At 36.5% G+C, this 16,638-nt stretch overlaps 1 protein-coding gene across 1 annotated transcript in view; it reads right to left on the bottom strand.

Annotated features, from left to right (window-relative positions):
• The window catches only part of cabp2a (calcium binding protein 2a), a 30,196-nt gene extending 19,391 nt beyond the window's left edge, over positions 1–10,805 (bottom strand). Inside the window, exons 1-2 of the mRNA XM_007256062.4 lie at positions 10,576–10,805; positions 8,011–8,196 (exon numbers count right to left, since the gene is read on the bottom strand). Of these exons, the coding sequence (XP_007256124.2) occupies positions 8,011–8,196; positions 10,576–10,653 (264 nt within the window). The 5' untranslated portion in view covers positions 10,654–10,805. The remainder of the gene's footprint in view (positions 1–8,010; positions 8,197–10,575) is intronic.
• Between the last annotated feature and the right edge of the window lie 5,833 nt (positions 10,806–16,638).

The following is a 16,638-nucleotide window of genomic DNA, read 5'->3' as shown; positions in this document are numbered from 1 at the left end:
TACTGTAGGGCCGATGACACTGATAATAACTCAATTCAGAATTTTTTTTTTTAATCATTTGGCATACCACCTTGGATGCCTATAAGGCACACTGGATTATAAGGGGCACTATCAATGAACGTCTATTTTCTGTTTTTTTTTTTTTTTAATGTATAAGGCGCACTGGATTATGAGAGCACTGTCGATTTTTGGGAAAATTAAAGGATTTCAAGAGCGTTTTATAGCGCAAAAAACACGATAGAAAGATATATATTAAAAAAGGAGACATTTATTTATATTTAGCAAAAACAAATTTGCCAATTGTGTAAGCATTTTTTTCTAAGTAAGATTTAAAAAATTAAGCAAAATCTTAAAATCCTTAAAATAAGACTTGAATCAAGTAAAAGGCCCTGAGTTTATGTCTTAAATATGGACACAAGGAACAGAATAACTTGATTTTTGTGCTTATTTTGCATTTAAATGATTTAAAATGAGGTGAAGAGACTAAGTGTGACTGATTAAGACTGTATTTCTAAAATAAGCAAAATAATCTTACATGTACATAAAGCTTGGTATCACCAGTGGTAAATGTACCATCATTTGACTATCACCTGTCTAGAGAATGCACAGTCTGGAAATACCTCCAAAAAAAAGCCCAAGTCCAAGCGTTTTACACTGATGCGCCAACAGTCAAAACCAGTGTGCTCATGGCAAGGCAATGTAAACTACTAGAGTTTCTGAAGTTTTGCAGGCATTTAAAATGACTGGCTATTTAACGTGTCTGGCTAGAATTATCCATGCAAACAGACAAAGTATAAAGCAAGACTGCAAGGACCTCACTGTAATATTCTATATGTTCTATATGTAAAACAATACAGTAGGTGCACTCAGTTTGTAGACACCCCTTCTAATAAATGGCTTCACCTACTTTATTTGTACCCATTGCTGACATACATGTGCAAATGCACACACAACTGGTCTAGTCCCTCTAGAAGAGTACTGGGGAATTGGGTTATAGATGGGTGTAAAGCCCCCAGCATTGAGCTGTGGAGCAGTATAGACAACTATGTTCTCTGTAATGATGGTTCGTGTTCCATCCAATACTTTTGATATAAGATGAGGCGGTGTTCATGCAACACCCTGACCTTACTAATGCTCCATGAGTTTTTTTCACATTAGCATTGTGGCTAACAAACAAGCATCCCTTTAAACCTTGTGTACAAGCCCAATAATCCAGAAACACGTAACTCCTGTGATGTATTAGGCAAGGTTATCATGATTACAGTGATGTTACATGTTCTTAAGGTTCTGTTGTGGTTCTGTTGGAGAATTCCCGGGAGGGAATTGGTTTCTAACGGGATTATTTTACCTCTTGAGTCGTTAATCTCGGCTAGATAATCCTCCTCAGCTTCTCAATCAACCTCTACTCTCGCTCTCTGTCTTTCTTCCACTTCACCTCTCTCTTATCCCTCATATCTATCCTTCTATTCCCTTTTCTCTGTGTTTGTTTGTTATTGCCATCTGTTACACTGATTTGGAGATGCATAATCACTGCCCAAGTAATGTGAACTAAAAGTACTGGTTGCATAAACTTTTCTGGTTTCAATAAATTAGATATTAAATATTTAGTTAAACCTGTTAAACTGAGTTCTATACCCTTTATACTTGCAATGAGTTTCATAAGAATTCTTTTTATTGCTACAAACCGACATTTTTGGGTTTCTGTTGCTTTAACACCTGACAACGTATATAGGTTATATAAGGCAACATTTTGCAATTAATTTACACAATGCTATCCCATGACTTGTGGTTGATATTGCACTTAGTCTTAGATATAAAGACTTATTACGAAGTTTGTGAAACCTGTTAAACCAGGTGCAACTGGTTTAGGTACTGTTTGACAAGTAATTAAGTCCTGAAGGTTCAAAACAGATTGATTAAGTCAACCTCAGAGGTTTATATTTTTTAATTTGGAGCTTGTACATATGTTGTGGTTTATATTTAAGTAATTTTTCAAGTGAAGCCATTAAACTCTAGACTGCAGTTGCTGTTAAATCAGCTAATTTTCTTTTTTTTTTGGTGGGGTTCAAGTGCATTTATCTCATAAATATTTCTAACATGACTTGATCGCAGCACAATTTAAAAGTTGGTGATTTTAAAGTTGAGTTAATCCAGGAATGTTTGAGTCAGCTCTGAATTGCGTTCATTCAGCACCACAACTGGATACCCTATGGGCACTATGTGTCCAAATGTTTGTGGAATCACCCCTTCTGATTCACCCATTTCTGACACAAATGTGCAAATGCACATACACAGTCTGTTTAATCCCTGTAGTGCTGTCAAAAGAATAACACCCTCTCACTGGCATAGATAAATATGAACCAATCAACATCATGCCTAATGCCAGGCATGAGCAATGCAATTTATGTAATTGTAATATGTAATATGTAATTTCTATCAATAAAAAAATTCATTTGGGATCAATAAAGTATCTATTTTTCAATCTAGTATTAAAAACATGTCACGATCATTTCCCATCTACTAATAAGTCTACAATACATGGACCACCATTTCTGCTACAGCGAATTTCCAGGAATCAAACACGAATGAAGACTGCTGCTGCCTTGTTATAAAAATGTTGTATGCCATTAAATAAGACTCTAGTACATACCCAACATGCCCTGACAAATAAATCCTTTCATATCAAACATATCCCAAGTAATAGCATAGAAAACATGATAATACTAGATAGGTTTTGCTAGATCTATTCATTACTACTTCTATCTGTTCCAGATGTGTTTTCTGGTGAACTGCCATCAAGTTTTACACTGACATTTACAACAATTCTGCTACACTGGCTTTCCTGGCAAATTCAGCTGACAATAATCAACAACAGTGAAGTATTAAAAGATAGCATCGCAACATAAATCCTCACACCATCCTAAATCCTAGGATATCACCTCACAGCTCATACCACTGCTCACAGTGCAGATGCTCGGCATATCACTAGTCTATATCTCTACGGTTTGTGAAACCCTGGATAGCAGCATTTGTCTTGCTGAGACTTGCTGAGAAGAACGACACTGCTGGTCCCAGTGCCAGCAAACCATCATACCTTTTGGCAGTCTAGAAATTTGATATTTAATATGTTCCTGGTAATAAGTAGAGATCAACATGTTGCCTTTAGAGTATTCAGCACATTCCTACTTTATTTAACCAATGAATATATAGTGGAATACGCTAAACGCCATAAGAGTAGTATTGTGACTAGTAGCCACGAGACTAGAATTGTGTCCCATGACTTTTGCCATGCCCCATCAAAAGCTAAAGACAGCTGCACTTTCTAATACACATGTGGGCATAGGTCATTCTCTCAGTATTCCAATCTGCCTCACACCTGCCTGTGGACTCCATTTCCCACAATTCACTTTCCCCTGAATCTCCAGCCAATTATAGAGTTTCCACATTTCCACAATAGTCACCAGACTATTAGATTCTGCCCACCTGTTAGATTTCGTTCAGCGTGTGTATAATGTATATACCTGTCTGTTTGCACTCTCCCTTTGCGAAGTATTGCCAACCTTTCAGTTGTATACTGAGCATTATCTCTTGAGCGTTGCATCTAGACTATTCACCTATTAAATCTGTTCCGATGTCTCACTTCTAGCAGTATACAGTATATCATAATGAGAGTTTAATTATTTTTTGATCTAGTCTATTATAGCACTGGATTTAAAGAGGATGTTCATAAGTTTTGGGATTTAGGGCCCTCTCTGGTGAGAATGGGTAATTGCACCGAGCATGCAGAAGAATCATTTACCAAGAAATGGGCGGGTGTGATGCGGCCTCCTTTTAGAGCGAACAAATCCGATTCCAGGTTATGTTCAGTCAGAGAGAGAGAGAGAGTGCACTCAGTCAGAAACTTCACTTCAACTACACACTTTGTTTTTACTATGAGTGAATGAGTTACTGAAGTCTACGCTTCCCCTTCTGAAGTCTCCATTGCTCCACCAGCCGCTCGCGTTCAGTAAAACTGAGCCGGCTCCTCTTTTAGAAACTGTACATGTGACGTAAGTACGTAAAGACGTGAAAAGTGACCCGACACCAAGTTTTTAGAATGAATATATTAGGCTTAGCAGGGATGGTTGTTCCAGCACTCTGGTACCATTAAACACAATATTTTATTCCTTCCTCACTCAGAAATGCTTCTGCTTTCAGTTTAGAAACAGAATTACACGGACTGCCACTTATGAATATGAAAAAGGCCTTATCCAAAAAAAAGCACACGCTGCAAAATAGACAATACAATGTGGTGCTTACATGAAAAGCTTGCGATTGTGCAAAGCTGGAGAGACACAGGCAGACTATAATTACGGATTCTAATACCACAGCCAGCCTTCTAATCTACCCCCTCAGTACAGAGCATTTGATTACACACGTAACACAGCCAGCCTGCTCTGGGTGTGATTAATGCTGTCTGTAATCATGACCCATCAGGAAAGGTTAGAGCCTCTGAGGACAACACAATCATTTGTGCATTTAAGCTCTGACACACACACACACACACCTGTCCACAGTCCAGTGTCCAGCGTGGAATAGATCAGAGCCATATAACAGACACAGGACAGATGTTGCTGCCCACATATTACAGTAATACACTGTGCTTTCTAGTATTTATTTTACATAAAGCTCAGTAATAGAGCTTTATTTACAGAAAATGAGGAACACTACATTATCAATTGATGCCAGTTCATCAGATTAGATCACAATCTAAACAACATGTGCTAAAATGGATAAATTGATAGTAGGGCTGCATGAGATTGTAAAAAACCTTTGGCTGTAAATACATTTATTACCATTTCCATATTTCCACACCCATTAATAATTTCTCCAGCTCAACTGATCATATAGGAGAACTAGTGCTATAATTACAGACTGTAGTTATGTATCTGTTTCTCTGCATACTTTAATATTATCCTCCTTTCATGCTGTTCTTCAATGGTCAGGACCCCACAGGATAGACCACCACAGAACAGATATTATTTGGGTGGTGGGTCATTATTCTCAGCAGCTCAGTCACTGTACTGATTAGCATGGTGGTGGTGTATGAGGTGTTAGTGTGTGCTGTGTGTGTAAGAGTAGATCAGATACAGCAGTGCTGCTATTGTTTTAAACACTGTGTTTAATCACTCATTGTCCTCCACTCTGTTACACACTCCTACCTACCGTAGCTGTTCCACCTTAAAGATGTAAAGTCAGAAACAGTATCTGAATCTGATGCTACACAGTACACTGATGACAGATGTGTCTGGTGTGTTTAAAAACTCCAGCAGCACTGCTGTATCTGATTCACTCATACCAGCACAACCAACACACACTAACACCTCATACACCACCATGCCAAAAACTAATGAAAAAACAGACATTTTCACCAGATTTCTGAACATGTTATGATATCATTAAATCTCTCAGTGTATTGACAATTGAGTAAAATAAATAAACAATGACTAGCATAAATGACTAGCATAATTAAATGAATTAAAGCATTCCTGCTCATTCTTGCACACCAATCTGTTATGTTTGTTACTGTAAGTCATAGCTCAGGTATTTGCTGAGATCTTCAGCAGTTTTTCCAATGTAGGACATCAGACAGTGTTTAGACCTCCACCCAAAACAAGATTACACTGCCATAGTGAAGTTATTGTACTCTCCACCACAAGACTCTGGGGATTTCTGAGGTAACTATGCATTTCATCATGCTATTTTCTATCATTAAGAAGGTGTTGAGTCATTACAGGATTCTTACATATATTGTTTTAGTTCCTTCATTTGACACACTTATGGCCCAGATTCTGAATGAATGAGTGTGAGCATTTCTTCTGTGTGTGTTTGTATTTAGTCTGTAATCCTCAGTAGCCACTTACGCTGAGCACATGAGCATGCTGAGGCTCACACTGAAGTGTTTAGGTGATAGTATCACCTGGATCCTCTAGAGCAGGGGTATTTAATTAGAATTCATTACGGTCCAGTTGGAGAAAATTTTGTCAGTCCAAGGTCCGGGCCATTATTAACAATATCCTGTATAATATATATATATATATATGAAACATCTGACCCGTGAGGTTGTTTGAACTATGATGAAAAAATATATAATAATAATAAAATGCCTCTCTGGACAGATTTTGTGTACATTCCTTTCTCTCTGTTGCGCTCGGCATGTTTTTAGTTTCCGCCCATTCTCGTTTTTCCGCCAGTTCTCGGGTTCACGATCTCTTTATAAAGGCGTTTTTTCCCCGCCGCGTCCCAATTCACTAAGCACCAGGGCAGCGGTCTGCACAGATCTGATTGGCAGAGGACAGCGTTTGGTGATCATACACCACATGTGATTGGTCTGTGAGTTTACCGCTCCACAAAGCACGTATAACATAAAGACAAGAAAAGTTCCGCCGCTGTCAGAATTAAATCCATCTCTGTAGTTTATCGGTTTGGGTCCGCATTGGACAACGTCTGGGTCCGGACCCGGACCGCAGTCCGCCTATTAGTGACCTCTGCTCTAGAGCACTGAGATGGCACTTTAGTGCAAGAACAAATACACACAGGACACTGTTCTTCTGGCAGCCTCAGCTGTTTCCATTTAAAAAAAAACAATTTTACTAGTTAAGCCCTATCCAAATGGGATTAGTTTCTCAAGGGGTAGGACATCTGAGAAAAACACATACATGGTCGTTCTGGAAAGAAATAAAATCACAGAGGCCCCCCCCCCATAAAAGAGAAAATTATCCCAGGACCCCCTGACAAACTAATCCTGTCCGGATAGGGCTTATAAAAGAAAAAACATTAAATGTTATTCCTCTTGATAAACATTTAATCATGATTTGCTGTTATATTTTATAAAATCTAGAGAGTGATAAATTGAGATGAAAAGTGAGATTTTGTGCTGCAGTATTGAACGTTGTTGCTGAAAAACCCTATTAAAACTTCACTGGCTGTTACAAAGAGTATTGGGAAACAACACTTAATTTAACTTTCATTTAGACATATTGCCCCATATGTATAAAATCAAGCATCTAGCCATGCAGTGTATCTCTACAAACATTAGAATAAGTGGTTGTAAATGTATACATTTATATTATCCTATATATTCCACAATCAGCTATAATTGGTTATTATTGAAAAGTGGGAGTTTTTAGCAACTCAGCTGCTCAGCTGCTAAGTGTCCTACCACATAAAGTTATAGAGGGGGGTGTCCCAGTGCTGAGGAGCACAGTGTAGAAATATCTCCAACACTGTAGAATGGGATGTCTCAATACTTTTGTCCCTATTGTATATTGAGGGATCACTGATAATGTCTAAAATTAAATGAAAAAGCATAATACAGACCAGTGTTCATAGAGTTTGTATAAGTGTTTTTTAGGCCTTTATCTGGTTCTACTGCATATTTTATCAAATCATCATCATTGTCATACTGGTCTCAGTGCAGTTCCAAGAGTTTTAATTGCTGATTAAATCTGGACAATCAGTTGTTCATTGTCTATGAAATGGCTATAAAATCACTTGAAACTCAGTGTTTTGTTTTTTTGCATATATCCTATGCTTTAAAAAGGTCTAAAGCTAGGATCTGAGTAGGTCCCAGGTGCGCCATCTTGCAGGTTGTGGTTCACATGGAAGTTCACAGGCTCTGCTATTGTGATATCAATGCAGCAGGACATGCATAGTTGTGTCAAGGGTAACATGGCCAGTTAAAAACGTGTACATACTTTACTGTTGCTTAAGTGCAATAAGCCAGATATCTACCACCAGCTTTGATCAAACACACAGCACAGTTTATCACAGCACAGTTTATCACAGCACAGCCCAGAACACTGTTCTCTGTGTGTGTTCAGAGCGACAGTTCCAGAGAAAACGCTACACATCTGAGATGTGACCTCTTTCCTAGACGAGTTCCTGAGACTCTGGTTAAATCTGTGTTTCTGCATGAAATGAATATTTAGTTCATGTCGAGTTCTGACAGACTGATCATTTAATTCCTACCTGTCCAAAAACCGAGGCCACCATGGGCCTGAGCTTCCTGCGCACTCCTTCTCCATCCAGGGGATCTTCCTCACACTCTGTGGGTTGCCTCAGGCTGAGGCTTTTGGTTTTCGGGGGGCGTTTGAAGCTCCCACCTGAAGAGGTGCTCCATCTTCTCAGCTTCTCAATCTTCTTTTTGATTGATCCCTGCATTGAGATAATTTGGGAAAATGTTACAAGTGATGGTAACACTTTACAGTAAGGGTAAATTAATTAAATGTAATTATGACAGTAATAAACATTATTAAATGGTTAAATCATGTCTCAAGTAATTATTAGATTTTACCTGACACTAGTTAAAACAATATTGAAAAACAGTAAATGTTAATGTTTAAGCATGTTATAAATAATAATGAATTAAGACATTAAGCAAACTAACCACAGCTCTAGAAAAGAATAAAGAACATTTCAGTTTCTGAATCAGTTTCTTTGATTTAGCTATTTATAGGTATATGTTTGATTAAAATGAACATTGTTGTTTTATTCTATAAACTATGGACAAATATGATGCAACAATTTCATATTTATAAAGTTCAGAAATCAATATTTAGTGAAAAAACCTTTGCTTATAATCACAGTTTTTATGCATTTTGGCATGTTCTCCTTCACCAGTCTTACACACTGCTTTTGGATAACTTTATGCTGCTCCTGGTGCAAAATTTCAAGCAGCTTATATGCACAGAAACACAATTTACCTCATCAAAGATGCTTTAATGTGTCACACAGGTGATTTAACTTTCACATTTTGGACATTTCAGCAACAATCTCCTTGCTGTGCTACTCAGGCTTTTGACTGACAGGTAAATGAACCAATCAGCTTCCACCAACTAAACAGATATCTCAGCAGAAATTAGTAAATTAAAATATGTGAGCAAAAATAATAATTATAATAACAATAATATTGTACAAAAAAAATATGTAATTTTAAAATAGTTATGAAATGTGAAGGGGACACTAACTCACCCTTGAGTAACGAGAAGCTAACTGTGTGAATTCAACTAAAATAAATAATTTGATTCAAATAATGGCTCATGCAAAGTATTTATTGGAGTTGATACAAAACATAAAGAAATGTATTCTAAGTTAAGTGGTTGAAACACATTTTACAAGATACAGAAGGTAAACAAATAATACATAAATTAATGTGAATCAAATAATTCATCTGAAAATTAGTGTTGTCTTGATGGTTGCATTTGGGGATAAAATAAACTCACCTGACGTACCACCATGTGAGCTAGAGTTTGCGTAAGATGAGTTTAAATGCCTGAATGAAAGCATGTTATGCTTGTTTAAACTGCAGTACCAATAGAAAACAGGCCTGTCTAGATGAGGAGTTTGCTAATGAAAGAAAGTGATGCATTTAGAATAATAAGAGATAAGAGCTGCAGTGCCAGATCACTAGATATATGTCATATGATGACATTTAGTTTATTACTAAATGAATATCATTGAGATGGCCATCATTTGTGTGAAGATTGTCAGAAATGCAATTAACTTTCTGATGGAACCCAGATAAACCTGACAGTAATTAAACTTCTTTTAACTGGAAAACTGTATTTAAAATGCCATGTATTTAAAATGCCCCAGGGTTCTTTCTTGTATGAGAAAATAATCCAACAAGATGACATGATCCCTAAAGTTGAAGGTGGAGTGGGTGATTTAAATGTGTATCTTTATCTGCCATTTACGTAGTTCAACCCAGCTCAGTTATACAGGTCATTAGATAGACATTCAGGTGGACCACATTTTTATAGTCCTGTGATCTCCATAGATAACAATTCATTTAATTGTTTTTATTGTCAGAGCATTTTGTGTATTAATTGTTATTGGCTATTGAAGAATACTTCAAGAAACATAATGAAATTGAATAAATAACCTACTACAGCTTAAAAATTGAGCCCTTCCAACAAATAATCATTTATCCACCTTTTTTCCTTTTTTTTTTTGGAGGAATCAGTTTTTTCAGGAATCAGCAATTTTCTTTACTATTTTAAGTTTTTATGTATTTGTGCCTTCTTGTATAAAAAATATAAAAAAAGGTCGAAATTAAGCATATTTTATTTTTAGCATAAAAAGTTGTCCAAATAAAAAAAATAAGAAAGCAATATTTGATTTAATTGAAACAGGATAAATGGTTGATATATGGTTATTTGTTAGATAGAATAACTTTTCTTTGATTAACCAACAGGCTGGTGTCAGTGTATTTGACTGTTTAGAAAGTCCTGAAAACATACTCATACTCATTAGTTTAGCTTAATAATGTTTTTGGGCCTGTCAGCAAATCAGAGGGTAGCAATGCACCTCCAATTATGCTACTTCCTTCAGCTCTATGACAAATCCACCAAGTAGCTCCAGAATCACAGAGTGACACTTTAAACAGTGCACAGTTCACTGTGAAATTGCATGTAGAGAAAGAACTGTTCAACTAAACTGCACTCTAACCAATGTATCAATTAATAAATGAATAAACAAATACATTAATTCATTCATTAATGATGTGCAACTGAAAAACAAAAGGGCCCTTACCTTTTTCACAATCTTATTCTCCGGGACCGCAATCGAGTCCATGCTGCCCGCCTCCATTGAGATAACAGACATGGGCATTAATATCTCGTTCCACCCTGTCACACAGCCCTGTTATCTCTGTGCACTTCGTTATCTCTCTGTCTCTCTTTCTCTCTCTCTCTGTGTTTTTATCACATTCTGCCTGAGAAAACAGCTCCCGAAAGCATCTCTATCTCCTGCATCCCTCGCCCCTCCTCTTTCTCTGTTTTCATCTCTCACTCGCTTTATCTCCCTCTCTCTCTCATTCACTCAATTTCTATCCTCCCTCCCACTCTTCATCATCTCTCTCTTTCCCCCTCTATCTGTCTCTCTCTCTCATTCATCCTGTCTTCTCTTAGATTTAGAGATTCTGAGCATCAACAGTTCATCTTCATTCTGCTACTAATTTTATTCACTGAATGCGAACAGAAAGGAGTTCCAGGAAATCACACCCAATGTCATTTTCTCCCCCCTAAAAATAAGAAGAACAAGAACATTCTATTGATTTGTGATTTTTTTTGAAGAACAAATTATTATATTCCTATTCCTTTTTATCAGACTGTCGGATACAGCAAAAGCATTTATTTAATTATACTTTTCATTCTAACATTTATCAAGCAATTGTATCATCACCAGGCAAGTTAACAAAGCATTCAGTCTTCATTTCCCAGCAGCTCCTGTCCTGTATATCCTGTTTACAACTGATTTAATCCATTCAGTCTCCTCCTCTGCCGCCTCCACCTGCATTAACCCTCATCCTTTACAGGCCCTAAAGGTCAACAGAACACCCTGTTCCACCAGACTAGAACAGCTAAAACCTAGCCTTATTCCTTCTGCTATATTAAACCTATTGAATTTGAATAAAGGAATAAAGAGTCAATAATATATTTTTAAATAATACATGCAATAATTTAAAAGTGTTTTATACAAGACCATCTATTAGAAGGGAACATTTCATGATTAACTTACATACTGCATATTTACATACATATCCCATGACTTTTGGCATGTCAGTATATGTTCCCCATACTCATCAAATTCTCATTCACTAGAGGAGATGATCATGGTTTCAGTTTCACGTTTTAAATATGTTTTAAAACTTAGTCTGCTTAAAAAAATGCTATATTTGGTCATGACAGCCTGCATTACATACTGGAATTTCACACAAATTTAGTTGTTTATTTTAAAATGCTGAAATTAGGGAAACCTTCTGGCTATCTGCACACTAAGTAAGTACTGCACACTAATACTGTAAGATAAATACAATACATATGCTCTTTTTTATTCCAGACGTAAATAGCGCCTCTCTTGCAAATACATTTTTTCAAGTTTAATTTTCGTATGTTAAATAGTTATGAAATAAAATAAAATAAAGAGCTTTTGATTGTTATTAGCAGTGTTAGCACTGAGTGCTTGAACTCTGATAATTCATGTCTCTACCATGAACATGCTTGTCAGTTCAACCTCACTCACAGGATAACACCTCAAAATGTATACAGGCATGGGCATGTCTAAGTCATTCATCAAAGTTAATTTCAAGATCAGGGGTGTCCAAACTTTTTTTGTTGGCAGCCAGAAGGAGAAATATATTTGAAGTCACGGGCCACAGACTCTGTAATGAATCAAATAATGAAATATACCACTTTAAATAATACTTTTTCCTGATTATTTTTATGTAAACGCCATTTTTCTTGACTTACTATATTTATCTATCTTTGACAGTGTTGTGTAAACTAAGATTTTTCAAATTGATGTTTCATTTCATGATGTCTCTTAATATTAAACTCCTTAATTACGGCAACTTTTAGACTCTTTTGCCCGTTTTTCTGCGCTACAACTGCGCACTCTCTCCGCTTTTATACTCTTTGGCCTCTTTTTCTGTGCTAGAAATGCGCACTCTATCCGCTTTTATACTTTTTGGCCCTTTTTTTTGTGCTAGAAATGCGCACCCTCTCCGCTTTTATACATTTTGGCATGTTTTTCTGCCCTAGAAATGCACACTCTCTCCGCTTTTATACTCTTTGGCCTGTTTTCTGTGCTAGAACTGCGCACTCTCTCCGCTTTTAGACTCTTTGGCCCGTTTTTCTGCGCTTTAAATGCGCCCTCTCTTCGCTTTTAGACTCTTTGGCCCGTTTCTGACACTTAGCGTTCAAACTTTGAATCTCATATTATAAAAACCTGCTTAACAGCGGGCCAACTTTCATTCTATTTCTAAAATACCTTAGTTTGGTACCGTAGTTTGGACACCCCTGATTTAGATACTGCGGTCCCACTTTTGGCATGTCCTTGTTTATTTCCCCACAGAGCCCTCAAATCCTTCAGTGATGTTCTGCTGTTCCAATAGCAGAATAATACATTATGTTAGCTTCTAGCGGCTACAGCCCACAAGCTGTAATAACATTTTACATGATAAATATGCTTGTTAAACACTGTTTTCTTCTTTTAGTTTAATTTACTTTTTTTAATCACTGCTACCATTATTGGCAGTGTGTAACGCGCACATGTGCTTTGCAACTGCTCTCCAAAACGTGCCAAATAAATAAAGCTTAATTGATTGAGTGGCCCACTGACCTATTATTCAGCCCTGTTCAGAACCACTATACCACCCAAGCTAATAGTGGCCTGCAGGCCAAAACCAAACACTGACTATGTATGTAGGAAAGATAGTATAATAAAATGGACAAAAAATACACATATATCACATAGACATTATTGTGCAATAACCTAATTTCACTGAAGAAGGAAAAAACTCCTAACTTTCCCAGAGGCTTAGAATGAATGTGTTGAGTCAGTGATTTGATTTCTGTCGATCTGGCTCATGGGTTTACATCATTCCAGAGTAGCTTAGTGCTGACTTTTAAGTTCCTCAATGCCAGATGGAACTATTAGATGTGCTCAATTAAAATATGCTCTGTTTTCTCCCCTTTGTAATGTACCAAGATAGCTTATGAATTGAATGCAATGTCAACTGTGTGAGAGCCGCTTTAAACTCTGTGACAGTCAATGTAGGAAATTTCAACAACACTTTTATCAACCCCCCCCCCCCCCCCTCAATATACACTGATAATGTATTCCTGTGTGTACAAATAGTGTAATTAAGCAGCAGGTAGGCTAGAACACAATATATGGGTAATTTTATTAGATGTATCTGCCTAATTCTCAGACAACAGAATGCCTAAACATAAGTTTTTCCTAGTTTGGTAAGCAGCTGCTAAGTTTTACCATATATTTTTTTCTCCCTCAAGGTGCTTTAATTAAATTTCTAAGCCCTTTTCCTTAGGATGCCTCCAATGATAAAGGCAGAGTGAATTTCTCTAATAGAGTTATTAATGTTGAGCTTTTCCAATATGCTTTCCCTGGGCATTTCACTGACAATTCAGTTTTCTGACTATGGATCCTGCTTATGTCTATGTAATGCACTCTGTACACGATTTTTTTTTTATTCCCAGCTGCAACATGAACTTCATCTCACATTCATGATAAAGAAGAAGACATGGTAGTGACTGCATCCTGTTGTACCATGGCCTCAACATCAAAACAAGTTGCGTCTGCACCATTTCTCAGCACTGATGTTACCTCTATAAAACAAGGTAACACAAGCTCATGGAATAAAATGTTTACAGTTGCTTGAGGCCCCCAAATGCCTTGAAATGCCCCCGGGACTCAGGCAACAGGGGAAAAAAGACCATCCGAACAGGTAGCTGGTGCCAGGGTTTCCCTTGATGAGGTTCAGGTCAGTCAAGAACCATTTTTAGTTTAGTTGAGAGAGTATTTAAGGGGACCCTAGTGGTTGCATCATGCTCACATCAGCTCAGAGACATCTGGTGTGTGATGCCCTTCAAACAGAGCAGAGCAAATATGCTTCATAGTATTAAATCACCCATTACTGCTGCTAGCATTGTAAGAGATCAGATGGGGACAGAGATATTAGTCATAATAATATTAAAGAGATACAGAGTGTATTTGTGAATGGATTGGGCACTATTCATTTGTACAGTGTTAGGCTGATTTATAAGCCTTAGAAGAACTTATATCATATCATATTATATCATATTTTATTAATTATATGTAAAAAAGGCTCCATTTGGCTATTATTCTTATTCAAAGTGATTTACATTTACATTATATTACAAAGGTAGGCGAGTGTTTTTTTTTGTACACAGGATAAGTTAACATTCAAAGATGCTACAAGCAGAAACTGATGCAGAAAACTCCCTAAGTTCATATTCCACAAGACTAGGTTTAATATATGTCTAGGAATCCAGCCATTGGAGTTAGGACTGGGAAATGATTCGATTTTCAAATGTATATACTTTTTCTGCTGTATTCCTGTATAAAAACACTGTTCCATCTGCTCCATCTGGATTAGTTATTTGACTGTGCTTAGGGCTCTTATAATATTTATATCATACATTTATTGTACATTATATGAACATGACCTTGGTCATTTTTGCCAAACTCTATATTGCCCATTGTGTTTTCTTAATTGTATTTCAGCAGAGATGTTGATTTTAGCCCATCATCCTGTTCTGTTCTCTTTTAAAGACTTTTAACATGAATAACTTCAGAGAACATTACTCAGCCCATTATAGTATCAAAACTTTAATCTGATACACCCTGACTGTATATTACATATCTGAAGTGATATGTGTTACTCAAGTATGTCAGAAAAGAGAGCGAATATATATATTTTTTCTGATGTTTGTTTGAAAACGTGGTTTTAATTAAATATATTATTTATTTTGGTGGGATATTAAAAAGAAATGTATATTCCAATGTTGCATGTGTTGGAATATTTAAATATTATTGATTATCAGAAGTAAATTGTGCTTCAACATGATGTAACTGTGTGAAAACTGTGTGAATCAGTGGTATAACATGTTCTAAAAATGATATTATAATATTATTTATTTTATATTATTATTATCTTGCAATAGAAATAGCTATGTACCTGACAGCACTAAGTGTATTAAAATAAATATCAGGGAACAAATCAACTGATTTGTTTTAGAAAAAAAAATACTCACCTCTTTAAAAAAAACAGTATTTACTCAATGGACATTAATAATGCTTAATCTTTTAGATATGAAAAGCCTCACTCTTGTAGACTAGATTAATACACTTCAGCTGTGTGTGTTCATGTTTCTGCCGGGCTCTCCCCTGAATCTCTGAATGTCCCTCCAGTGACGCATGACTGCAGTTTTAATACCACTAACAGCATCTGTCGTATATAAACAGTACAATGCTGACCCTTTTTCTAGTGATAAAAACACTTTGATTCATCCAGCATGTTTATACAGAGAGTTTAAGAGCAGGGTCACTGATCTAAAATCTGATTTTACTTTAGAAAGATATCTGATTGTAGGTCAGATCTCCTATTCTTGGATGTTCGTGTATAACTGTAAACCCTTTGTCTCTCTTCAGCCAGTGAGGATAAGTGAAAACAGATAAATCAGAAGTTGAGATTTCGTATAAACTCAACATGAATTGCAATCCCAGTCCTTCCTTTTTCTTTTCTTTTTTGTTAAGTCAGAGCTGTGTCACACATCCAGTCAAATAATATTTTCATTTCTTATGTTCATGTATGTTTTTTAAATCTTATCAGAAAGCCACAGAACATAAATAATGAGAAATGAACTGGGTCATTGAGGGATTTAAGCAGTCAACTATCCTGCTAAATACTCGCTGCTAAATGCTCGCTGCTAAATGCTGATTGAACATTGTACACTGCAATTGCTGATTTCTTCTGGTTGCAAAATAGCACTTCTTTTATAGCAGGGGGTCTTCCCCGGGAATGCAAACCCCAAGAAGGTCCTGACATATTCCCTGGGGGTGTTTTCTAATTAAGCAATAATACACCTGAGGTTTGTGCTTTAATGTGTAATATTGGCACTGCTGTGCTGTGGTCGTAAATCAGCACAGCAGTGTCAATATTTCACGTTATAGCACAAACCTTGAGTGTATTATTGCAATTATACTACAGTTCCATTATCTGGTTTATTGAAAGATTTTGAGTTAAAAAGGACGAGAAAAATACAATCTGAG

Source organism: Astyanax mexicanus, chromosome 7 (genome assembly GCF_023375975.1).
Source record: "Astyanax mexicanus isolate ESR-SI-001 chromosome 7, AstMex3_surface, whole genome shotgun sequence".
NCBI lineage: Eukaryota > Metazoa > Chordata > Actinopteri > Characiformes > Acestrorhamphidae > Astyanax > Astyanax mexicanus.
This window is presented reverse-complemented; position numbering and strand designations above follow the sequence as displayed.